The sequence below is a fragment of the Coccinella septempunctata genome, chromosome 6 (assembly GCF_907165205.1).
Source record: "Coccinella septempunctata chromosome 6, icCocSept1.1, whole genome shotgun sequence".
Classification (NCBI taxonomy): domain Eukaryota; kingdom Metazoa; phylum Arthropoda; class Insecta; order Coleoptera; family Coccinellidae; genus Coccinella; species Coccinella septempunctata.
Genome location: NC_058194.1, coordinates 14,528,803 through 14,554,008, shown reverse-complemented (window position 1 = coordinate 14,554,008; position 25,206 = coordinate 14,528,803). Strand labels below are relative to the sequence as shown.

Genomic DNA, 25,206 nt, shown 5'->3' with positions numbered 1-25,206 from the left:
TGCAATTAATGTTGTAGGAGCCTGAAGATGGGATGCATGTGAGTCATCCCTAAACCGGTAGTGATTTCTTGAATAAAAGAGAGAGACCTTTAATTGGTTGTTCATTTGTCCTATTTTCGAAAACTCACACTATGGGTACACTTTTTCATTTATAATGTAATATATCCTGCCCAACTAGGAAGCTACCAGCGCCACCGACGTCTTAGTGGAAGTAAAAGAGTGGATATGTCAGCAAACTGGAGAAATTTTTTTTCTAGAATATTTATTAGCAATTATAATACTCATTTTATAAGCTTATTAGTTGGCAAAAGGCTCACAGTGCCCTAGATATCACATGGAGAGGACTCTTCCAGTCCTCTTTTACCTCATTTGAGATCGTTTGGCTAGGTTTCCTTAAGTCTATTGTTTCTTTTTCTGTCTTTTTGTAGTTTTATTCCCGGTACCAGGATTCAGCAATGTAATGTAATGTAAATGTTTTTAACATTATTCCTTCACTACGTACTTTTTCAACACGGGATGGAAAATGAAAAGCCAATTTCAAAAAGTGAATTGTATTTACATTTGAACAATCCAATACATACAATCTTAAAAAATATTGAATAAATAAAGCAAAAGAAACAAGGATATGGAATTTCTCATCAATATTTACAAACTTACAGTATAAAATTAGAGTCAAACAACAAATCGAAATCTAAGAAACTATAATACTAACAAATTTCGGAACAAAATTCAATATAAATATATAATATCATCTGTAGATGGAAACTTCTAAAATAATTTTATGAATGGTTGAAGTGAACATATGTCCAAGTACTGATAGAAATCAATATAATTATATTTATACTCTCTATGTACTCTTATATACAAAACTAATGAAATATTTTCAAGAAATTTATCTTCAGTCACTTTCTTAGGGTTCTTAGATGTAAGAAAGTAATTACAAAAAAATATGTTTGTAGTACTGATTTAAGAAATATTTTCTGCAACGTTTTCTGATTACATATACATAATTTTCTGGTCATTTAAAATCCTAAAATGGGTGCGAAACGAAACACTCTCATCAGAATTATAAAAACTTTACCCGATTTCTTCAAAATAATATACAGTAAAATAGTTATTACCCATTTTTCAATCTAACCTTAATAAATCTCTGAAACAATGAGGCTGTGTGATGTAAACCAAATTTATTATGTACAATTGAAAAGTGAAGATTTTTGTGCTAATTGTCTGAATTCCCTCATTTCATTTCCTTTTAAGAAGACTCTTTATCACATTCCTCCAAAAATTTTATAATTTTTTCTGTCGTCTTGATAGCACAAACACTGGAAGCCTCAGTCTGAAAAATAAAAAAACATTTCAGGTTTTCCTGCCGTCTACTTCTTTCAAAGGGCATATTTCCGACAATAGCTTGGATTGACTAAAATATCTTGTTCCAATTTTGACATAAAAAGTGACACGTTTCAAAACTCATTGACGTTTTGAAACGTTATACTTTTCAAAACTCATTGACGTTTTGAAACGTTATACTTTTCGTAACCAGTTGCGAAAAGTCAAATATTTCGCAAATGATGATGAAACGATACTTGCTACCATAACAATGGAGTGAAAATTCGAATAATTTCCGTCACTAGACGATTTTAATGGAATCTCCGAGGGAAGCCTGTGTAGACGTTTTTGGTACTTTTAATTGGAATTCATAGCCACACCCTATTCAAAATTAGAAAAATCATTGTGTAAAACACGTTGGGTAACACTATTTTTCATATTTCGTGTTCTTTTGGGCAACGAGCGGAGCGCGTGAGATAATTATCACTTGAATAACTGAAAGACTGGGAAGAACCATACAAGGTGATGAAAAGGATAAACGATGTAGTGTACCGTATCCAAAAACTACCCCGGCGAAAGAGAAGAGTGGTTCATATAAACCTTCCGCGAAATACGAGGCGGACTATGACGTAAATAACAAAACCCATCTGAGAAGGAAAACCATCCGAGGGGGGAGATCATGATGAAATAAGTTTCGACCAATTCATGTCAAACTATGAAGGAACTGGGAAAGCAAGATTAGGAGTTGCCATTGAGCAGCCGGATCTCTTTTCTGTGTCTGAAGATAATACTTCAGCCCAAGTTGACGCCGAAGACCTTCATATGTCCACAGCATTCGTCTTCAAGAAGAAATTTTGCCGTATACCTGAGCTATTTAAACAACAACCTCGTCCCGGGAAAGCCAAAAGGCTCACTAATGACCAGTTCTACTTCTTTTACCTGGTAACCAAGAGATTCTCCGATAACAAACTTAGCTGCAGAGGTTTGTAGGATACTTTATTGATCCTGAGGGGCGAACTCGCAAAGCTGAAGGTGAAGAAGCTAGCTGTGCCAAAGGAGAAGAGTGTGGAATGCTATTTCGAACACAAAGGGTGCTGCAGAAAGGAAGTAGGTTCAGGCAAACCAACCAGGGTGTTCGGGAACTAAACGTATTAAGAAGGGGGCATATAACATTCGAATCTCCTTAATACGCCCTCGCTGCCGCTCGAAAACGACTGCTCCCAGCTTCTCTGGACGCTGCTGGAACATTCCCGACGTATCGATATAAAAGATACGCGCGGCGAAACAGTGAACAGTGAATCCCGAAGAGTTACAAAGTGCAAAGTAGTGCAAGTAAACTAGTAACTGTAAACAATTGGTCCTTGTACATAAATGAGTGTAGTAGTTGTGTAAATAAATTAGACATAAAGAAGAAAGATATTTTAGCTAACCCATAGATCGTTACAATATGTCCAAAAGTTCAAGAAGAAAAATAACTCAATAATTTCTCTGTAGAGAACTGCATTCACAGTAACAGTGAAGTAGCTCCTCATGAAGTTCACAGGCATTGAAAATATAACAATAAGGCATATTTTCTTTGCGTATGAAAATGGGCCTTATCACTGAACAACACGTGGGCGTCATGAGTATTGGAGGGCAGTTTAGAGAGAAACAAAATCGCTTTCTTAGCCCTTGCGTTTGTAGTTTGTAGGGATGAATCATCAATTTTATTGTGAAGAAAAAGTCTCACAGTGCGATCAGAAATCCCCAGAGCAACTGCATGTTTGAGCGCCGAACGCCAAAGAGAGCGCAAAAACGATTATACCTCACCCTCTCAACACTTTCTGGAATTCTGTGAACATCAGGCCCTGTTTTTGCGATACTGCCACTTTCATATAATGTTTACACCCACGAAACAATAGGTTCTTATTGAACCTAGTCTGGAACAACCTGACGGACACCGAACTGCAATTAGAATCACCCAATAAGACTCCTTTCACAGCATCCGGTTTTTACCCGATATCCTGAGTTACATTGATATAATAGTTAACTTTCGCACCCCCGCGTGATACTTTCGGAGGCGCTTATCGCCGTTAGGTCCTCCAAATCCTCATAAGGATATGGAGGAGCTCTCTAGCTTTCACACCATCTACCGTACGGTTCAGCTGGTTTTCATCTTCAATATTACTTAATACGAGGTTGATTTATTATCCTCTAAGCGGCGTTTACGTTTTTGAATTCGCCAATTGTAATTACCTTGAGATTCGACAGTGAGAAATGCGCGCCGTACGGATAAAAGATAAAACCAGATAATTTTTTATCCGATCGTTTTCAGGTAAAATGCCGACAGTAAAAACCCGTGGTGTGAAAAGAGTCTTAGGCATTTTTCACACCATACGGTGTTTACAGTCAGGTTTTTAACCGAAGGCAACCCGTTGAAGAATTATTCATCAGATTTTATCCCTACCTTCCTTGAGACACATCGCGGTAAAAATTTACTTATTCCGCCTCATCAATCTTCTTAGAACCTTGTTTCGGTTCTGAGCAAATTAAAATTCATGCAGCTCAAATTTTTGTGATAGGATAATTCTCTGAAATTACTTACCGATGCAGTCATCTTCATAAAATTGAAGAATTTCTTCAAAATATCCACCATATCTACAAAATTATTTCCCTTCAAGAAGAATCGCACATTGTTTTGGTACATTTCATTCTGCATGATCAAGAACCCAATCAGCATAACAATATAGGATGCTAGGAATGTAAACTCCATGTGAGTACCAGCCTTTTGGAGCACTACAAAAAAAAAATAATTAATAAAACATAATTTCATAGCGGGAAATGCCACTCACATTTTGCCACAGTTTCTTCAATGAATTCCTCATTACTCTTATATTGAGTCTTTTCGCTTTCAGTATCTTTTTCCCCATCTAAAATAGCATTTGTTCTTTTTTCTGCAATTTTTGCACATCCCTCCCAATGATAAAATTGTTTGATCAAAGCTTCAACAGCACTTTCTTCTCCTGTAAATTTTTTTTATTCATAAGAAATAAGGGCTATTTGAATATAAATGTATGAAATGATATGACAATGAGTACTCACTGGAATAAATACTTTCTGATTGTGGAGGTGCTTTCGCTTCAAGAAGTAATTTTTGGTTGGCTTCATTGTCCTGAATTAGATTAATTAAAAACATAAGTACCTGAAAAAGACGTATATAATAAATTATCTGAAAAAAATAATTCGAAATGGTGGAAATTTTACAATCTGCCTATTATTCTAAAAAGCACCTTGCTCTTGATTTTAAATACTAAACTAAACTAATAGGTCATCTATGAGAGGGGAGAACGGGGAAATCCTACCGCAAACCTTACGATTCTAATCATTTGATATTTTAAAATTATTTTCCGCTTTCTTTCGTTTGCTTTGAAAACTTCCGATAGTTTTAACAATTTTATTTTAGTGTAATTTTTCATTTACTAACACGGCTAAATTCAAATTTTTATTTTCCTCAAAAATTAATTCTTATATACGCCTCTGGATAACAGTTCTTGAAATGAATTAATGTTATTGAATAACAGCAGTTCTGAAAAGATTTGTAGGAATTATAGCTGGATAACTCAAACAAATAAGTAGTAATTTGAAAACAGAAATGAACACACAATTTCCCAACATACATAAGAATTGGCAATAAATGATTCATCAAAATTTTAAATGAAATAGAACGAGATTCAATTATAATCCATACTTGAAAATTTTGATCATTTTCATGAAATTTTCAGTTGGACCTTTATAATTTAAATTTTTTCAGAATGTTTTGCCTTGTTCAAACAGAAGTACTCACCAAAACACCCAACTCGAACTTTTTCTGCTCTGGTATATAAAGGGGCACTTGTAGAAGAAGATGCAAACTTGTATCTATTATTCCTACTCGAGCTCCAATCAAACAGCCGCCAATAGCTGTAAAAAATTTATATAACAACTTTTGGATGTTGAGCCAGCAATATGCTCAAGGGATTGGTACTGATGAACAGATTGATAAAATAATTGGTACTATCTTAAGGAAAAAAATAACAGATAGAATTTGCTGGTACATATACAGTGTAGATAGAGTAAGGAACTGCGTAATTGAATGTTTTCAAGCAAAACGCTTGAACTGGTCAATTTTTATTTTTAATTAACCACCTTATGGCATAAAAAGTTTACTGACGACGCGATTTAATTATGATCAAATATTTTTTTCGAATAACTTACTCAAATTTTATTCTACTTTATTAGACAGTGCAAATTGAATAAATGATAGTGTAAAAAATTGGTATGGTGAATAACATATTTTTTTCAAATGAAATAAAAAGGTGTTCAATCAAGAATTGACATATTCGATTTTCTTGAAAAAATTTAATTACGTATTTATTTATTTTGTTCCTTCCTTTATCCATACACTGGTCACATCCTCACTACAATTCGTTTGTTGATAGGATAAGCTAAAATTAGGTTTGTTAGTAGAGTGGTTCACAACGGTTGTGAACTGTACAGAGCAAGCGCAATTCCATTTTAGGGGGACGAAAATCCATTTGCGCTTGCTCTGTACAGTTCACAACCGTTTTGAACCACTCTGCGAACAAGCCTATTGCTGCAATTGATGGTTTTATTTTTCTAGATATGCATTTATAATAAACTGTTGCTGAAATATTTTACACTCGATGACGATATTTTGCATATGCAGTTAAATCTAGATACGGCATGCCTCATGATTTCGGGGGCATTCCGCCTATTATACCTCCCCCCCCCCTTCACATTATTGTTCAGGTAGAGGCAAGACTAGAAACTCACAGGCTCCACCACCTTACCGTAAATGAGTCTGACGAACTCTTTTTCGTGCCCAATCTTCTTGTAGCCCAATTGGAGGCAGATGAGGTGATGGGCATGAGAATAATCACAAGAACCAGCACGGATGGAACCTTCAGTTCTCTGATTCCAAGCAGAGACGAATGGCTCCGTCACTAGGAGTTCTATCTACAATAACCTTGCTGATTTACTGATGGCTCCAGAACCAGCCAGGGATCTGGAGCCGGAGTCTACAGTCGTAGACCGCTGACTGAACTCAGTGCTAGTCTGGGAGAGTCGGAGACATCATTTCATCAGCGCTTATTGGCCCGGAACCCAGAATAGGAATTTCCAACGGAACAACAGCTGGATAAGGCAAAAGGTCCTGGAATACTGGCGCAAGCGTACTGGATTCCGTCATTGTCACTGGGCCATTTCAGTGCCTCCCAGCCCATACACCAATCGTTGGCTAGGATTTTCCAGAACCAATCTGAGGTCCATAATGGCAGTTTTCACAGGACATTGTTGACTCAGAGCCCATCTTAAAAAACTCAGCATCGTCAATGACCCGCTCTGCAGACTCTGCTTAGAAGAGGACGAAACAATTGAGCACATTCTCTGGTTGTCTCAAGAACCACTCCCCCTCCGACATCATCTCTTTTTTGAGTAGTATGGGACTGGAGGGAGAGGTCTAGCTCTACGAGCTTGCCTGTGTGCTCCAATAGACCGCTTGGTCGCAGTGGCAGATTTGGTTCATCCGACCAACACACCCAGCAATCAGTAATCAGTACATATTTTTTTGCAGAAAATGAGTTCTGTTAAAACCTGGGGAGTAACTATCCAGAAAGGAGGAATATTGGATTTGCTGAGAGGTTAAACAGTAGGTTTGGATTACTTTTTCTAAAACATCTTCGAATGCCTTCATTTTATGGAAAGGACCCAAATGTAAGTTTAAAATTCTTAAATTATGCACAAGCGCTTACAGCCTTTTCCCTCCCTAAGGAACCTAGAAATTCTGCCAATTTTCAGGTAGAATGCCGTTTTCAACACTTTTCGGGAGTATTTCCCCCAATAGATGAGAAAAGAGAATAGGTCCTTTCGTTTGCATAAAAAGTGTAGCACTTTTCTACACTCGATTTTAGTATTTGTTGGCTGATTTACACCAGTCTAGAGACGGTGTAGTTTATCTATATCTCCTTTTGACTAGGTATAGATAAACTACACTTCCTCTACACTGGTGTAAATCAAATCGAGTGTAGAAAAGTGCTACACTTTTTATGCAAACGAAAGGACCTATTTATAAAAGTTGAAGAACCAAAATTCTGGGTCGAATGAGACTAAGCACGTCTTGTTCAAATTGACTGTTTCCATACTAAATAACACCAAACTAGGACCAATTTTCAGAGAAATCGTGAAATGTTTGTCCTGATGTAAGTTTTTTGGAAAAATCGTCGTATCGTGTATTTATAATGGCAAAGACCCAAATCAGAATTTAGTGCTGTAAAGTTTTTTGGATTGGTGTTAGATCTTTATTCTGCTTTCATAGGGAGATATAACTGAAAAACCGCAAAACATTCCATTAGAGGGCATATTTTGGCCACCAAAAGTTAAACTTACTTCCCTTCCATATCTATGTTCGATAGATATTGGAAAAGCTAGTGAAAAATAATCACATTGACGGCTCACTTACTAATGCCCAACAAATAAGTCGAAAAATTCAGTGGCCCGTTTACGTGAAACACACTGTACATACCATCGACCATGACCCACATTGTATATTATACAAGTTGTCATTATTTGCAGTAGAATACTTACATTTTGGGTTGAAATGATGGGTTAAGTTGATGAACAATTTCAAAGTTACTAACAGTGCTTCTCTGATAATGGTTCCCGTAGATTCTTTATCACTTATGTCTGTCACTGGATATAACGGAATTTCCCTATCACAAAGCTTATATAAATTCACTAATGTGTCCAACATAACCCCATCACTATATTTTAACAGGTACAATTGGTTCTCCTCATTATTATGCGTAACCTGAAAATTGAACAATGCGATGCTTAAAAAAATAATATTACAAATGTAAACAAGTTATTTTAAACAATCACTTCCGAATTGTAATTTTCTTAATATGATTATGCTGATTGCAACTTACATTTTCTAAGACCCTCAAACATCTATCTATTTTTCTTAATTTGTCGAGAAGGACATCCGTCCATGATACCACATAATCTGATACCTGACGACAGCATTCACATATTGTCTTCATAATATGTTCCAATCCTCCTAGCTCCCTGAGTTCTTCTTTGAACCATTCACCAGCCCGCTTAGATGTTAAACTTAGCAGGGTTTCCATAGCCAACTGACCAACCTAAATGAAAAGAGGAATAATCACAAAAATAACCTTAAAATGAATGTTCTTGGATCTGTCATGTCATGTCTGGACTTGATAACTTACCGTTATCATGTCTAAATTCAAATGCATAGCATGTCCTTGGCTTTGAATTTCTGCACAGAGCTCCCTAACCCGTTGTTTATTCTTTTCTAATTGGCTTGAGCTCAATCCACTCACGTCCAGTGCTTGCTGATAACTAACATCTGAATCAAGAAGGTTTAACATGAGTTCAAGACAATCTCGGTCAAGATCCATATTGAGCCGATCTTGACTCAAAACAAACATTACTGTTGCTGTACAAAGCCCCAAGCTCTGAAAAAAAAAACAAAAAGAATTAAAATAATTTCACATAGATATTCAACAATATTACAAAAATTTATTCACCTAACATTCAATATAATCAGCTGTTTTGGCAAAACATCCACAGGTCAATATATAAACTCTGGACAAGATGACATAATGCCATTATACAGGGTATAAATGAATAGTTGAGAAAAAATGTAAGCGTGATTCTTTGTCCAAAAGAGTGTGGGTCATATGCTTCTGAGTATTATCAAGTAGAACTCGAGAGCCACCCAGTATGAAACGAGATCCGATTCAATCTCCTCGAGATCGAAACCCAGACGAAGACAATTTATTTATAATCAGCTGTTTTGTCAAAACATCCACAGGTCAAAGAAAAAACTCTGAACAAGATGACATAATGCCATTATACAGGGTATAAATGAATAGTTGAGAAAAAATGTGAAGGTGATTGCTTGTCCAAAAGGGTGTGGGTCATGTGCTTCTGAGTATTATCGAGTAGTACTCGGGAGCCACCCAGTATGAAATGAGATCCGATTCAATCTTCTCCAGATCGAGACCCAGACGAAGACAATGGCATCTGTCCCATATTTCCTCTAATTCAGTATGCTGGTCTGCCTAATGCAGACAATATGCGTGTAAGAATTGAGAAGGTGGGAACACGTTCAGTTCACGGCAGAATTGATGCCAGCGGTAAAATAATGAAATGATAACGCCTTGAAGCAATAAATACAATAATAATAATTATATTCAGATGCATACCACCCGCCGATAAGAATATCAAGTGTTACGATCTGAATTGAACTAGTCAATTTGTCATCGTCGGGACAACTAAATAGAGAACGTTCCGCCGAAGAAGAGTCGATGCTCGTTATCACTTCATTATTAAAAATAATAATATCACGAAATGTAGTAGCAACAACTTGCAAATATCCATTATAAAACCTTCAAAGCAGAACTTTGTTTTGTTGTATTTTATAATAACCAGGACATAGACAAATCAAATTTCACAACAAACAGTACAACCAAAACAAACAACAACAACAAAGAGATAATTCTCACCTGATCTTTGGTAGCGTCGTGAAGGGCTTTGAAAAATTTTGTAACTGTCCCATGAGCCCTAACGTGCATTCTAAATGCTGGTGCCATGCATTTGGATGCCAATGATATTGCAGAAAGGCATCTTGTGCTGATAGGATTGTTATCTTGCAGGGTATCCAATATATATTCAACATCATCATTGAACTCTTGAAATTCTCCTATTTCTTGTATTTGATGTGCTTTTTTCACATTCTTAACTCTAGTATACTGAAAATTGAATTTAGCATAAGCAAACCCCATCATATAATATTGGTTGCTATATTATGAATCATAAGAGAGTCTTTTTATGGAAAATAACATTGAATACAGTGTTTCCCTTGGTGGGTTGCCTATTAGACGTTTAAGGAGAACCGATCATAGGATTGTTCTGAAAATTTGGGTACTACGGTTTACGCTTCTGATCTATCTGAGTAAAATATTTTCAATGTTGTGATGTTGCCCCTCACTACAAACTTCGTCAGTTCAAATGGGATACCCTATTTATAATATATTTTTTCGCTTCTCTATCTCCATCTGAATATTTTTGTCTAGCCTATCCCTTTTCCTGATGCATTCGGAGATATTAATGGTTTTCCACAAAAATTTGGCAAAAACATGGATCCAATGATATAGGCATAGAAATGACAATTCATATTTGGGTAGCTGAAATATGGTCACTGTAATCTTGAGGATAAGTTTCGTGTAGAAAAAACTTGGTTTGTAATGAGCATACAAACTCGATGCAAAAACGGCAAAAATTTTATTTTTTCACATGGAACACCCTACTTTTCCTCTGATATTTTCTGAGAAAATCAAAATACCAATCAAAATCATGTTCCTGAATGTAAACTTCATGATTTTGTAAATAAAGTAAAATTTATAGGATTGTGAGGGTTTTTAGCTACCATAGAATTTCTGCTACGTTAATTTCGTTAACTACGAAACTAAAATCATTGAAAACTCGACTGAAGGCATTCTTAATCCCCACATTCATAAAAATTTGACTTTTCGAAACCATGAGGTTTTTGTATGGAATAATACATCATAAGATGCATATTGTGATTTTCTCTGAAAATATGGAATAAAAAGTAGGATGTTAAATTTGAAAAAAATAAACTTTTTGTGTTTTTGTATCGAGTGAAAAGAAAAAGTTTTTTCTACAAGAAATTCCTTGGCATCTCAGGAATTTCAGCTCCCTGAAGTATGAAATGTCTTTCTGTGCCTATTTCACTGGATCCATGTTTTTGGTAATTTTTTGTGGAAAACCGTTGATATTTCCGAAAGTATCCGGAAAAGGGATAGGAAAGTATTAGACAAAATCCTCAGATGGGTATAGAGAAGCGAAAAAAGTTGTAATAAATAAATTTGAAATTACGAAGTTTATAGTACTTATACTATATTTTGGTCAGATAAATCAGAAGCGTGAATTTTAGTACCCAAATTTACAGAACAATCTCATGATCCGTTCTCCATAAATGTCTGATAAGCCACCCACCGAGGAAATCCCCGTATATGAGAATGTCTGAGAATGTCCTACTCACAGCTTTGTCACTTTTGACATCTTCAAATTCCAATGATTTGCTGTCCTGTGTTTTCTCCTTAACTGTAATATCGTCAAAAGAAAATTCATCTGGTATCACATTATTCACGGCGGTTTCTTGAGCTTTTGGTGTTCCATCTTTATCATCGCTCCACTTGTGCTTATACAATGCTCTTCTTTTCTTTGTACCATCTGACACAAGAGCTCTGCTCTTGAAAATACTACCTTTTTTCTTCGAAATCACCAATTTCACCGGAGGCGCAGAAGCCTCATCACCATTATTAGAACTTTCTGGAGGTACAGGCGTGGCTTCATAGACAGGATTTTCTAGAACATCTGATTTCTCTGAGGGTTTTTCTAAATCGGGACCAGTACTATTGCTATTACTATCTGAATCACTGAGCCAGTCTTTGGATATGGTTGAAACATGATAAGGTTTAGGTTCTTCTTCTATTGGAGCTTCTTCTATTGGAACTTCTTCTATTGGAACATCAAGTTTAATTTCTTCTGGTACACTATAATTATTATTTTCCGATTCTTGACTATTCATTTCAAGGCTTTTATTTTTTTCTTCTGGTTTTTCCAGATTTTGAGGTTCTTCTGGTACTGAAAGGATTGCAAATTATTTGAATACTATTTCACTAGAGTATCACATTTGAATATTGTCATGGAGTTCAAATGATACAACAGAATATTTGGTTTAGAGAATAAGTTTTGCCAAGGTCAGCAGATCTATTTCGCAGTATGTTTATTATTTAGATACAAAAGAGTATAAACTATTTCTAACGAAAACTATCCTGAATGAAATGCATTTACTCAAGAACTTCCTGAACTTATCATGGCATGGAGTCGAAACTCCTATTTTGACTGTTGGAAATCTAAGTACTAAATTCACCCAATGCTGCTTGGATCCCAGAAAAAAATCCTGATATTTCCAGAAATACATATCCCATCAACTTGAAAACTGGCCGCAGTATAACGTTTTGTGCGCATCAGCGCCAAATGGCTGATAGTTACTGAGATACCAAGTTTTATCAAGGTTTCTTTATTTTCCAGTGATTATAAAACTCATCATCTGTACTACATAATAGTAAAAGAATAGAACCATAGAATTTTGAAAAACTTGGGTCCGCTTAACGGACCCTAGGAGCCCCGAACTGTGTGGACGAAGCACAACATCGAAAGTGGAAGAGATGCCATTAACATAGAGGCCACGCCCTTCCCACAACAACCTTTCTCTGAATTAATGTCTAAACTCTTATCAATGATCAGACGAAATAACGGGGTTTTGATCGAGAAGATATACAAAGGTGGTGCAAATCAGTTCAAAGCCGATTGAAAGGGTGATGACGTGTAAGTACTGAAGATATTTTCACGAGTAAAAATAAATAAAAGTAAATTATTTGAATTTTTTGCACGTTGAACGGCACCGCATAATTTTATGATAGCTGCTCCAATGCGCGCTAATCTGACCCGATTTCTATAGCCATATTCGGGTTACTCTAGCTGCCACCAGAGGGCGTATCGCTTATTTTGCAACGCGAATATAAGTTAAGGCTCGTTTTCACGTTTTCAGAGCTTCGTACTGTCGCCACATCTCCCCACCCTTGCAACTTAAGTTTAGTCAACAACACTCTAGCGTAGTTGAATTAATTTAACTACACGGATCTCAGTACTGCAGGTTCTAGGACAGAAAAGGTTTGGGTTAAGGGAAATCGTTTCTGATTGGTTGTAAAACTGTCTCTCGCCACAGTGGTTGGCAGTGACTACTGAGCTGGGTGCTCTGCATCGATCAAACTAATATACTGTTTTTGGCCTCGATATCTATGAAAATCATTTTATGTATTCTTAGGCGAATCAGGCCGTAAAAGTGGGTCTCCTGGCAATATTAGAGTTTAAATAAACCAATAAAATTCGCATTGTTACCTCGTACTAATAAGTGAATGTACTCTTGACGACGTTGTATAATCGTTTTGGCATTTCATCTCCTGTGAAATAGCGAATTATATTGGTAGCACTAGTGCACTTTATTTTAAATGGGAGTTCGCACACTGGGGATACCGCTACCATTCAAATTATAGTGCGCTACCTCTCAACGACAGAAATCGTGGTCGCGTAGCGGTAGCGTGTTTATTCATATGAGGGGTTCAGAGCTGAAGTGAACCAAGTCCATTCAGCCTAATTTTGAGATGAATAGCTTAGAAGTTGTTTATCACCAATTAATTCAAAAGTGACTTCTTTATTTATTATTATTCTTATGTAAGCATATGCTTACATTCTAACCTTTTAAAATCTGAAGAAGTCACTTTTGAATTAATGGTTGATAAACATCTTCTAAGCCATTCATCTCGAAACTAGGCTGAATGGACTTGGTTCACTTCAGCTCTGAACCCCTCATATATTTATTCATTTATATAATTTACAAGAGCCGGGGTATAACTCAGTGGCTCTACGGTTTACGACTCTACCGGTCTACGAGCAGCTTTAAAATTACTATATCTTTTTATCTAGTCCGAATCGGAAAAAATGGTGGAGGAAAAGAGTTTCTTTTAACCTCAAGAATCTACTGTTGAAATGGTACGTACAAGTCAAAGGCTCTATGGATCACAGAACAAATATAGATTGGGACATTCTGAAATTATTACTATGTTTTTATAATGCACTCAATGGAATTTCTCATAATACAAAATTTCACTGGTAACTAGTTTTGAGTCTTTCTGAAATGATTGTAGTGACATTAAAAAATGTAATGGAAATATGACAACAGAAAATACTGCAAAAACAAATAAATAAATTTGGAAACAGGTTTGTGAATATCGAAATTAACATCTTTGTGCTGAAATATTGAATGACATAATCAAAATAAAAAATCTATCATAACTCAAAACTTGATAATACTGCGTATGTCTCTGACAATTATTAGTTAGGATAGATTATTGTTGAATATCAGATGTATTGACTAGATATATATTTGATCAAGCTATCAGTTCCTCTTGTGCAATCCACTATCACAATCGAGATCACAATAAAACTTTCAACAACATAAAGATGGCGGATTGTAGTGACATTAAAAAATGTAATGGAAATATGACAACAGAAAATACTGCAAAAACAAATAAATAAATTTGGAAACAGTTTTGTGAATATCGAAATTAACATCTTTGTGCTGAAATATTGAATGAAATAATCAAAATAAAAAATCTATCATAACTCAAAACTTGATAATACTGCGTATGTCTCTGACAATTATTAGTTAGGATAGATTATTGTTGAATATCAGATGTATTGACTAGATATATATTTGATCAAGCTATCAGTTCCTCTTGTGCAATCCACTATCACAATCGAGATCACAATAAAACTTTCAACAACATAAAGATGGCTAAATTGAATGAATCAACAGAAATATATTAGCATTAGCTATTATATGTATAAAAGGCAGAATTTGAAACAAAAATCTGTTATTCAAAATTTTCAAAATATTCCTCATCAACAGTCCCACTTTATGCAAAGGTTTATTTTTCGAAATCATAAACCAAATCTGTATAAATGATGGACGAATTTTTTATTTATTCGAAATCTACTTGTTCATTATAAAGTTTCAATTTTATATAGGAATCCAAAACTAAGAAAAATTTTCAGAGCATAAAAGTACTATCAGGAAGAAAATATTAAATTATTGGACTTACATGAATTTTCATTTTCTAAAGAAGCATTTTCCATGCTTTCTGCATTGTTACTATGTGATTGAAGTTCTTCTGGGATTTCATCATTTAAACTCTCATTTTCCTTGGAGACTGGTACACTGGAATTCAATAAATTATCGTACAGAGCTCGCCTCTCAGCCTCATACTTTTCTGCGGGAATATACTTTGGCGATAGTTCCACATCATCTTTAGGTGACATAAAGAGAGAAAATTCACCGGGTGTATCAGCAGTGTTAGGACTGTCCTGTTGCATACTCCTTCTTGCAGACCTAGTGATGCGACAATTAGGAGATCTTTGAACCTACAAATAGAAATTTAAAAGCTTAAGTCAAACGCAATTATTTGTAATTGGTGATAGCATAATCTTAATTCTTGCCTAACTTATTCAAAACGCAATACAATATAAAACAAGGGAGAAGGAAGAATTGTCATGTTTTAGGACTGTTTGAACCTGGAATGACAATATATTTTAACGAAAGCAAATAATACATGAGAAATCAATAATGGATCAGGAAACCCATCTGATGTCCATTGATTTATGTAAGGCTCATGACACCGTTCCTTTGGGAAGCGAACCTAAACCAAGCACTTATTAAAGCCTTGAGGAACTTCTAACATTAGACCATATGAAATTTAAAAATGGGCTAGAAATTATCACAAAATTTACTCTTCAAAAAGAGTACATAGCCAGAAAATTGCAAGAATACCGACGATAGGGCTCACAAATAAATACACAAAAGACGATATACCTTCATCTATGCGAATTTTTCTATCTAATCTCCCTATATATGATATTGAAAAAATTATAGCCTCCTATCTGGAGGTGATAAAACTGGAAAGGACGATATGAAATAAGGGAAAGAGAAACACAAGTTAGAAAAAGCTTACTTCAATGATATATTCCTTCAACATGGAGAAAAGTAATGGTTATATTACATACCAGCTTATTCAGCCTTTGCTAGCCAAATACAGGGTCTTTGAAAATTCGGTTCAGTAATCGCCAAATTTGCCCTGTACAGTAGCGTCTCATATTATTGTGCCATAGCAGCTGGCTTCGAATTGCTCTATGCTGCTCTGTACTTAGGTGTTTCGAACTGAATAAATGATTGTAACGCTGCAGTAGGCATCTTTTTTGAGATGATATTAGTATCTGAACCAATGATGTTGAAACAATTATTATTGAGGAATCTAATTAATAGCCTCACTATCTGTCTCGCTTCCACTTCGTAAAATGACTCCCCTACCTCACACAAACTTTTCAACTTCAAATTGAGACTAATCACATTCAAATTACTAAACAGATTAAAAATGAGAACAAGCAACTTCAAAATAGTAAACACTTTCGAATTGGGAATAGACACAATTAAAATGGGACAAAAAATCTCATATTTGGAAATCAGATTTCCACTTAAATTTGAAACTTTAAAAAGATGTATTGTCAAATAAAAATGGTATTGATCAGATCATTTTGAGTGTTTTGTATTCTAACTATGCCAGATTACATTGAAGGAGCGGAATAATCGAATGTCAGATTCTTAGTTACTTCAGAACAATTCTCATGAAATATGACATAAAACTGAAAATGACTGGTCTCAATATAAAATTGTTTTGTCCCATTATGTGTCTATTCCCAATTCGATTGTGTTTATCATTTTGAAGTTGCATATTCTCATTTTGAATTTGTTTAATCTCAATTCGAATGTGATTACTTTCAATTTGAAGTTGGAAAGGTATAGAAACAGCCTTGAAGGAAACCTTGGGTACACTAGAATCATTTTTGAGGCAATGTCCTATACTTTCACCTACGAATGGATTTTAACTACCTATATCGTGAATAAATATCTGCCAAATAATTTTTAATTCGAAGGATACCTCATTTCGGAACTTTTACATGAAGTTATTTGACAAATAACAATTCTATAAAAACACGATATAGAACTCTACCCTGATCGATGTAAGATAAGACACCTCATCGTAAAATTGTCACAATTCCAACTAGAATGCAAATATTTTGTGCAAATCACACAAAGAATAACCATACAATGACGTACTGACATTCGATCTATGTTCATATTTGCCACAGACCTGCAATTTTTAGTTTTGCAACTGTTTAGTTGCAGAAGTGAGAAAAATGCATTTATATGGGGCCGCGCAGACATGCAACTGAAAAGTTTTGCGATCGAATAGTTTCAGCCTCGACACAAACTAAACGATTACATATGTGTGCGCACTCGGACCGCTTGCAATCAAACTGCTGCCTAACTATCACGAAACTGAAAAGTTGCATGTCTGCGATAGGCCTTATTCGTAAGTTTCAAAGACAGATTTATTAGGCAAATAGGGAATAGTTATTCAATGAAAAACACTATCTAATAGTGAAAAGACAGCATTTTTAATTATCTGCCGAATAAATTTAGTTCTCCACAGGTGATAATACTGGGCCTAAGAGAAAAGACAATAATTCTTAATTTGTATGGACCTTAATGTCCTTTGTGGATCATTGTTTTCCAAGGATCTTCTACTATGCTATTGACAAACGTAAAATATTTAAATAAATTTCAACTAACCTGAGGTTGAGAAAGGTCTCTTAAGGCTCTGGGTGAGGTAGCATTTGATGTAGAACTTGGTATAGATGTAGTTTCCGATTCTTCAGTATCACTAAGCAGTTGAGATTTACCTCTAAATATCCTCAAAACGATTGGAGGCTTACTATCATTGTTAGCTTTGGAATTATTTACATTAGAGCTTAGAACAGTCTTATCTGAATTGTGTTTTGATGAGAAAAACTTTCTTACTGAAGTTTTAGTTGGTTTTTCAGTGTGTTCATTAGTTGGTTTCAACTTTTTCAAAGGTGGATGCTCATAATCAGGATCTGAATGCCTACTAACAGGTTGTTTTGCATCTGAAGTATCTGCATTCCTACTTTTAAAAAATTTTTTAGGCTTTGGGGCACTTTCCACAGTAGGGGATTTATCAGGCTCCCTTTGACCAAATCCTGAAAAAAATTTCAAATATGAACAAGGTTGAAAAGATAACATCAGGATGAAACACATTTTTGCTGTAAATGAATTGAAGATGCCATGGCAATAGAGTTAATGAAACTGTTTTATTATAATAATTCTAGAAGTAACCAACATATATTATAACTTCCTAATTCATTTTGCAAATTCTGTAATATTAGGATTGTTTATAGAGTGGTTCAAAACACTTGTGATCTGTACAGAGCAAGCACAGATAGATTTTACCTACACCTAAAATGAAATTGCGTTTGCTTTGTATAGTTAACAACTGTTGTGTGAACATTAAATAATATTCAATGAGAACTTACCATTAACTGTACGAATGGAAGTGAAAGACGTTATTCCCCATTTCCCTACAGTAGCAGCTGATCTTGCAGCAGAAGGCTTATTGCTGTTTTCTTTAAAGATGTTATCAAAGTGAAAACTAGCATGGGAGTGAGCCCCCCGACGATATTTACCATAACCTCTGGACATTGTATTTGGAATTTAAATTAATATTTGGACGTACTCCCAAGCATCATTAGCAAGTATTATGCATCTGGCTGATTGAAACTCGATACTCAATCGAATTTTCAGAAAACATATGGAGTTTGTTTTCAATTGATTTGTAGCTTCTTTACATTTCTAAACGTCTCACGATGAACCACTTCGCCATTTTTCACAAATATTACAGTTTATTCCTAAATTAATAACCTCAAATTATAGATACATATTTTCTTTCTGATTCAGGTCACTATTTAATGAATATTTGATTAGTGGTAAATATTTATCTTTTTCTCTTCTCAGTACGGTTTTTCAAGAAAAGCACTTTTATGAAAACAACGTACGATATGGGGGATTTGCTTTCTGTTATTCTGTTATTAACTAGACAACTGGAATTGGAGTTTTCTGCCAGAATTTCTGCGCAGAACAGAATCAGAATGTCAAACGTCAATTTTTTACTTTTGTATACATAACCCTTTTTATTTTGTTATGAAAACTTGTCATGAGAAGTACAGAGATATATCTCTTGAAAAATATATATAAATAAGCAATTCTTGTTTCTTGGAGTTCACATATTATTTGAGATGAATGACGATGATTATGATTTCGAGTCTACCGAGAAGTATGATTTCATTCAATTAATGCATTTTGAAAAAATTTATAATAAGTTGTAGATTATCAGCCCTTTTTAAAAAAGATTATGAAGCTGGTAATTCAAGTCTAATATACCAAGCCCCAAAACAGCCTAGTAGTTCTTCAACTTCAGTTCCAGGAACAAATTACAAGACATTTCATAAATATATTCAGTTGTATGAGAGGTAAGTTAGTGCAGTTAGTGATTTGAAAAACCTGTCCTTGCATTCATTAAATTTTTAGTCATGATGGAAAACTTTGTGGAAAGTATGTAATTGCACTAGTGAATTCAAATGCAAACCCTACAGAAATGCTTATATATCAATCAAAAAAAAAAATTTTCATTCGTCGCCCTATATGTGAAAAACAATTGTTTAAATATACCAACAATCGCACTTTAATTTTGAATGAAAGAGAGCAGCAATTCAGATTGGAATTTGAAAATGAAACTGAATATTTGGAATTTACCAGTGAATATGCTAAATATGGAGGATTAATTGAAGTACTCAAAGATTCAGAGAATTATAATAGAAATCAAACAGTTTCACTTGATTTTACCCTAGAAACTGGCTGTACTAAATCACCTAGAGCAGTAGTTGACTGTATAAATGATAAAAATGATAGGAGTAATATTTTAACACGTTTGGAGAAAATTGGGATATCCCAACTTCCACCTTTTGAAATTGTGAAAGATAATATGAGAAATGTGGTTTCCTCCAAAGGAGATGAAAAACCTAATGGAAATTGCACTTCTAATGAGGTAGGTAAAAAAACGTATATAAAGGAGCTTTCGAACTCTCTGAATACATTGAATGATGTACAAAGGAATAAAAGTGAACTTGGAACTAGAGAACATACGGTATTAAAACCAGAATCAACAATTACTAGTGAAAAAATTGAACTGTTAACATCAGTACTGATTAACAATCAAACAAATAATTCTGAATTGAAAGAGGCAATACATTTATTAACTTCAAAATTGAAAGAAATCGTCCCACTCAAGGAATGCGACAATAAAAACGAGTTTAAGAAACTTGAATCTAAGATAAAATCTTTAGAGTTGAAATCAGAAAATTTACAATGTGAACTTGATAAGTTCCATAAAAAATATGCAAACCATAAGGACTCCCAATCAAAAGAATTATCTTTGAAACAAGACGAGAATATGTGCGATGTTGCTTGTCAGACAGATTATTTTGAGTACATTAGTAAAGAAACTAATCATCTTATGTCAATTCTGCCACAAATTTTAAGTGTTGTTGAATCATTGTCACTAACAGCAGATGACATAATTGAATTAAAAAAGATAAAGGATGGGATTCATGATCCACAACTGAAGACCATAGTAGAGCCGTATTTCAACTTTACTGAAGAAAAAAATAGAAGTGAAATGAAAGCTGATAATGAAGTTTCACGGAATGAATTCTTAACTGCTTTGAAAAAAATCATGAACAATATGTATCAGAATATTTGTACCTCGGATCCCAATACTGATTTTAAAAACTTATTAGCTAAGCAGATTAAACATGCATCTTTAGAAATTTTGAAAATTCATGATGAATCAGTGTGACAGAGAAAAAAAAGTACTATAACTTTATATCTCCATACCATAGGTGAATATAAAAGGAAAACACTATTGATATTATAAATATATATATTATAAATTTTTACAGAAAATAGAGAAGTAATATAAATTCTATTCTAGAGTATATGAGACCTCAATACTTTCCTATTGAATGGACAAGTTCAGAGGCGCTTTCCTACCTTGTAAATACTTGAGAAAGAGCTCATACAAAAAAAATCTTTTTTCAATTATATTTGTTCATTTTAGATACCCTTTTGCAACAAATTATGTCAGCTATCAAATCCAAGTGATATGATAAAAAAATCATATTGTTTTTAGCATATTTTGTGATTTTTTCTAGGTATTTAATTTTGATGAAAATTAACTACTCAAGGATTAAAGTAAGTTGTTGAACACACCACATAAAGGTGATATACTCAAAGGCCTTTCCAGTCATCAGCTAATTTAGACTGTGCCAGTGCACGGAGTGCAGACCCCAGGTTTCCTTCCTTTCCCTATCAATGAAAGCACAATATAAACTTTATGATCACTTGGATACAATAGCCAGCAAAATGTTAAGGATTGTTGAATGATTAAGGCAATAAATAGAATTAAAAGAAATCTTTCCATTGGAAGGGTCCGGTCTAATCAGATCTTTTCATTTTGTTATTCATGTAATCCAGAAGTTATACTCAGAGCTCACCTCCATGTCTTTCTAGAATGCGACTTTCTAAGTCCAAATGAATTTTTTCTACTTTCCTTGCATGTTTTTTTATTTGGTCTTTCACAAAGGATTCATCTCCAGGTTTACTTCCTAAAGCTGCTTTATGTAAATTGAATTTTTCTTCGTTGATAGCTTGTTCTGCTTGTAGATGCCTCAGTTTCATCAGCCTATTCTCATAATGTAATAACTCAACTCTCAAAGACTCCAATTCATCTGGGGAAAATTCAGATTCTACAGCTATTTTCCATAGACCTTGAACTTTAGGCTCAACAAATTCTCTACTACTAGGTCCTTTAGCTGTGAGTAGAGCTAAATGATCGTAACCTTCTTTTATCACTTTACTTTGTTCTCTAATTAAATTAGCCTTATGTAAATAATCCTTGTTTGGCTTGTCATTTTCCTCTGCTCTATCAATTTCGTTGAATTTATCCAATTTTTCATCAATAGAATCTGAAAATTAATATTCATAAATAATTATAAATTTGGTTGATGTCCACTTACTTTCATGAACTTTATCATCTGTATTATTCTTCACTTCATGTAGTAGTGCATAATATTGATCAACTTTATTCTGATGATGTAAAAATTCTTCCCTGAGAGTTTCTAATTCATCAGCAGTAAACCCTGAATGCTCAGCTTTTTCCCATAATTTGCTTAATTTTTTATCCCTGAATAAACTCTTGTTTATATATTTATTGGAAGCACTATTCATTGCTTTATGCCCCCCATCATCAACAGATTCAATCTGATCTAATAAATTATAATTTAACATTATCCTTTTTAATTTGTTTCGTAGTTCTTCCTCTTTCAATCCATCTTTATCCTTTCCTTGAGCTCTATCATGTTTATATGTTATTTCTAATTTATCGTGTAACTTCAGATCCCCAAGCAAGGATTTCAGTTTAGGTTCAGAGAGCCTCTATAAAGATAAATGCTCATTAGTGTACTTATCATAAGCACCAGACTTCCACTTTCTAAACAAAACTATACAATAATTACTTACAACTACAGCCTTGGACCACAGTAAGTTCAGTTTAGACATTCTAAATGGTTTATCTAAATGTTGTAAGTAATGTGGCCTGAAATCCGAATCTTCCTCTGGAACTTCTGGTGTATTCAGGTCCTTACTATATTTATTATGACAATATACCGTATTCAACAATATAAAAAATAGTAACAATTGTTGGGTATTCATATTGAACATCACAGGGATATTGAAACAGTTGAATACTTTTTATGGAAATCCGTTCGTAGTTGAGTCCTATTCAGAATTATTTCATGAAGTGATTTTTGATTTGAGAAATGTGAGAAGATAATTATAACTACCTATTTATCACAGCATAGACAAAGTACTACGAGATGTTTATTTGATGAATTAATCAGCTGACTCCAGGGATTATTATTAGACAAGGTTATTACTCCCACATTTGATGTTCTGTGTTATTACTTATTACTTATATTAGTGTTCTGTTTTTATTACCCTATGCTCCAGATCCAGACCAAAGAGTTACTCAGCCTGCTGGCATAAGTAAGTGGGTGTGTTCTAGGGCTGTGTCGATCACGATCGATCGAATCGTTTGGATTCGATCGTAACCCGTGCGGGAGTGATCGAGTCACCGATCTCGAAATGACCCAATCATTTCGATCATTCGGTCATATTCGAGTTCGACCCGCCTGCGCCTTCTGGACACGAGCATTACTACAGAATTCGACTGACTGAAGTGACTATTTTCTCAATACATTGTTTATTTGACAAAAGATGGCAACTTTCAGTTTCCCCCTATAGATGGATTGGTTGTTTTGGCATTGGTTGTAGGGTGTATCGCGTATCGCTGGTTGTCTATTCAAGAATAGGTATTGTAGCCTGATCGAGTCGAGATCGAAAGATCGAATGAGAGGCCATAGACAAACTGTGAGAGGCGACGCGATGGAAAGATCGAAATGATCGAATAATTGTATCTTAAAGAACCCATAAGGATCGATTGTGAATTATGGAGTTGGAAGCGATAGATTAATTGAACAAGTACATCTAAAAGTTGGGAAATTTCTCATTAAGCGGAATTGAAAAGAAACTTTTCGGAAGAAATGAAATTCTACTAATTTAATGATAACAAAAACCTCTTGATTTAGGACGACGCAACTTTTGGCCACATTCAGGCTGAAAATGCTGGACCATTTAATTATGATCTTCTATCACAAAAATACATCTTTAATTAGAAAAATTCATTTCCTGAGTCGATCTTTAAACTCGAAACTCAATAAAATTTTAACAGGCTCGAAAGTCGGTGAATGAGTCAATGCGATGTAACAAAATCGGGTTTTATGATCGAATGATCCAAATGATCGAATTAGGTGTATGATAATTGATAAAATATCAATTGTAAATACATTTCATATATAAAAAACCCGTTAAAATCATTTCTGACCACAATCTAGAACCCACTCTTTTCATTTCTGAGCCCGATCACATTTGAACAGGCTTGATACACGATAAATGAGTTAATATAGCATATTCGGATTCTGTGATCGAAGTGATCGAAATGATCGAATCTTTTGACCCGATCCCTGAGCCGGTGGGTCGCGATCGACCCGGGTTACGAAAATACCCTGATCATTGAACTCTATGGGAACTGGAATGGCTTCGTAGGTAGCAAAATTCGTCGGAAATTGTGACCGAGAGAGAGGGAAGAAGTAGAGCAACCTTTCTCTCTCTAGCGTGTTTTTGTTTACACTCTTATAACCTAAATTTAAATGTCATTTTCGTAGATAAATTTTAAATTACATTGTTTAATGTCTTTTTGTCAGTATTTTAGTAAAAATCATGGTGAAAAATTGTTTAGAAGCCATATACTTCCTATTTACATTCCTAAGAAACTCGAAAAATGTCTATATATCAAGTCAAGTTAGCTGTTGAACAGAATCTCTTGTGCTTTTTCAAAGCTTAAATATAGTTTTTTGGTGAGTGTTTTTTAAGTCTATGTGTTTCCCAGAGTGACCAAAGTGGTTTTTGCAGTAACAAAAAACATTTTGAATAAGAAGAATTTCATAACAACAATGGTCCAGTATTGTATTGGAAACGGATGCCATAATGCAGGGGACATAAATATAATATAATATTTTTTCTGTGAAGTGTTGGTATCATATAAACCAATCCATCCTGAACAGTTTTACAGAAGTGAGAATCCACAAAAAGAGAGAAGCAGTAAATAATTAGGAATTATGCCTTATGTTTTTCATTTTTTTAGGTTCCCTCTCAGAAAACCTTTTACTTTACAACTTTGGACCAAAGCTACAGGAAGGAAAAATTGGTATCCGTAGAAATACATTTGCAGAAAAAAATTTGCAGTCCCCCACAGGAAACATTTCTTGGCAGTTTGTCAAGGAATTAGAAAAAGTTCAAATGGAGGAAGGTCTAAGGTTGGCTAATTCCCTCTCATCTCAGCATATCAATTATAAAAATAGAATTATGAATGTCAGATTAGCTACTCAAACAATGAGTAACGGGGTAGCAGATGCTATGGAATTTCTTAATAACAAATGTAAGAACTTACAATTCGAAGATAGTGCCGCTACCGTTGAATTCATTAGAAAAATTGATAGAGTGTTTGACATTCTTAATTCTAG

General features: G+C 34.5%; 3 protein-coding genes across 4 annotated transcripts; 1 reads left to right on the top strand and 2 right to left on the bottom strand.

Annotated features, from left to right (window-relative positions):
• Positions 1–535: 535 nt before the first annotated feature.
• Positions 536–19,020, bottom strand: LOC123315834 (protein wings apart-like). The gene is made up of 13 exons (XM_044901708.1): positions 18,487–19,020; positions 17,726–18,153; positions 15,141–15,459; positions 11,453–12,057; positions 9,894–10,139; positions 8,592–8,840; positions 8,289–8,504; positions 7,948–8,170; positions 5,150–5,265; positions 4,408–4,507; positions 4,158–4,328; positions 3,911–4,101; positions 536–1,336 (listed from the first exon to the last, which is right to left on the bottom strand). Exons 1-13 carry the CDS (start codon positions 18,650–18,652, stop codon positions 1,253–1,255), a joined length of 3,114 nt encoding a protein of 1,037 aa, XP_044757643.1. The 5' UTR covers positions 18,653–19,020; the 3' UTR covers positions 536–1,252.
• Positions 19,021–19,130: 110 nt separating this feature from the next.
• Positions 19,131–21,005, top strand: LOC123315835. 2 transcript variants are annotated; one of them, XM_044901711.1, is made up of 3 exons: positions 19,131–19,283; positions 19,336–19,479; positions 19,538–21,005. In XM_044901711.1, the coding sequence occupies exons 1-3, from the start codon at positions 19,246–19,248 to the stop codon at positions 20,862–20,864; spliced, it is 1,509 nt and encodes a 502-aa protein (XP_044757646.1). In that variant the 5' UTR covers positions 19,131–19,245; the 3' UTR covers positions 20,865–21,005. The 2 variants fall into 2 exon arrangements, with proteins under 2 accessions (XP_044757646.1, XP_044757645.1); XM_044901710.1 differs by having other exon boundaries at positions 19,330–19,479.
• Positions 20,935–23,007, bottom strand: LOC123315837 (alpha-2-macroglobulin receptor-associated protein). Its single transcript, XM_044901714.1, has 3 exons — positions 22,586–23,007; positions 22,084–22,501; positions 20,935–22,032 (listed from the first exon to the last, which is right to left on the bottom strand). The coding sequence occupies exons 1-3, from the start codon at positions 22,784–22,786 to the stop codon at positions 21,551–21,553; spliced, it is 1,101 nt and encodes a 366-aa protein (XP_044757649.1). The 5' UTR covers positions 22,787–23,007; the 3' UTR covers positions 20,935–21,550.
• Between the last annotated feature and the right edge of the window lie 2,199 nt (positions 23,008–25,206).

Excerpts from the sequence above, each read along its gene's own strand:
- LOC123315834 (XM_044901708.1), bottom strand. The coding sequence starts at position 18,652 with ATGTCCAGAGGTTATGGTAAATATCGTCGGGGGGCTCACTCCCATGCT. Across the intron at positions 15,460-17,725 it reads GAGACCTTTCTCAACCTCAG|GTTCAAAGATCTCCTAATTG; the intron begins GTTAGTTGAAAT and ends TTCTATTTGTAG. Across the intron at positions 5,266-7,947 it reads CCATCATTTCAACCCAAAAT|CTATTGGCGGCTGTTTGATT; the intron begins GTAAGTATTCTA and ends AATTTTTTACAG.
- LOC123315835 (XM_044901710.1), top strand. The coding sequence starts at position 19,246 with ATGAATGACGATGATTATGATTTCGAGTCTACCGAGAA. Across the intron at positions 19,284-19,329 it reads GATTTCGAGTCTACCGAGAA|TTGTAGATTATCAGCCCTTT; the intron begins GTATGATTTCAT and ends ATTTATAATAAG. Across the intron at positions 19,480-19,537 it reads TATATTCAGTTGTATGAGAG|TCATGATGGAAAACTTTGTG; the intron begins GTAAGTTAGTGC and ends TTAAATTTTTAG.
- LOC123315837 (XM_044901714.1), bottom strand. The coding sequence starts at position 22,786 with ATGTTCAATATGAATACCCAACAATTGTTACTATTTTTTATATTGTTG. Across the intron at positions 22,502-22,585 it reads TGTGGTCCAAGGCTGTAGTT|AGGCTCTCTGAACCTAAACT; the intron begins GTAAGTAATTAT and ends TTATCTTTATAG. Across the intron at positions 22,033-22,083 it reads AGATGATAAAGTTCATGAAA|ATTCTATTGATGAAAAATTG; the intron begins GTAAGTGGACAT and ends ATTAATTTTCAG.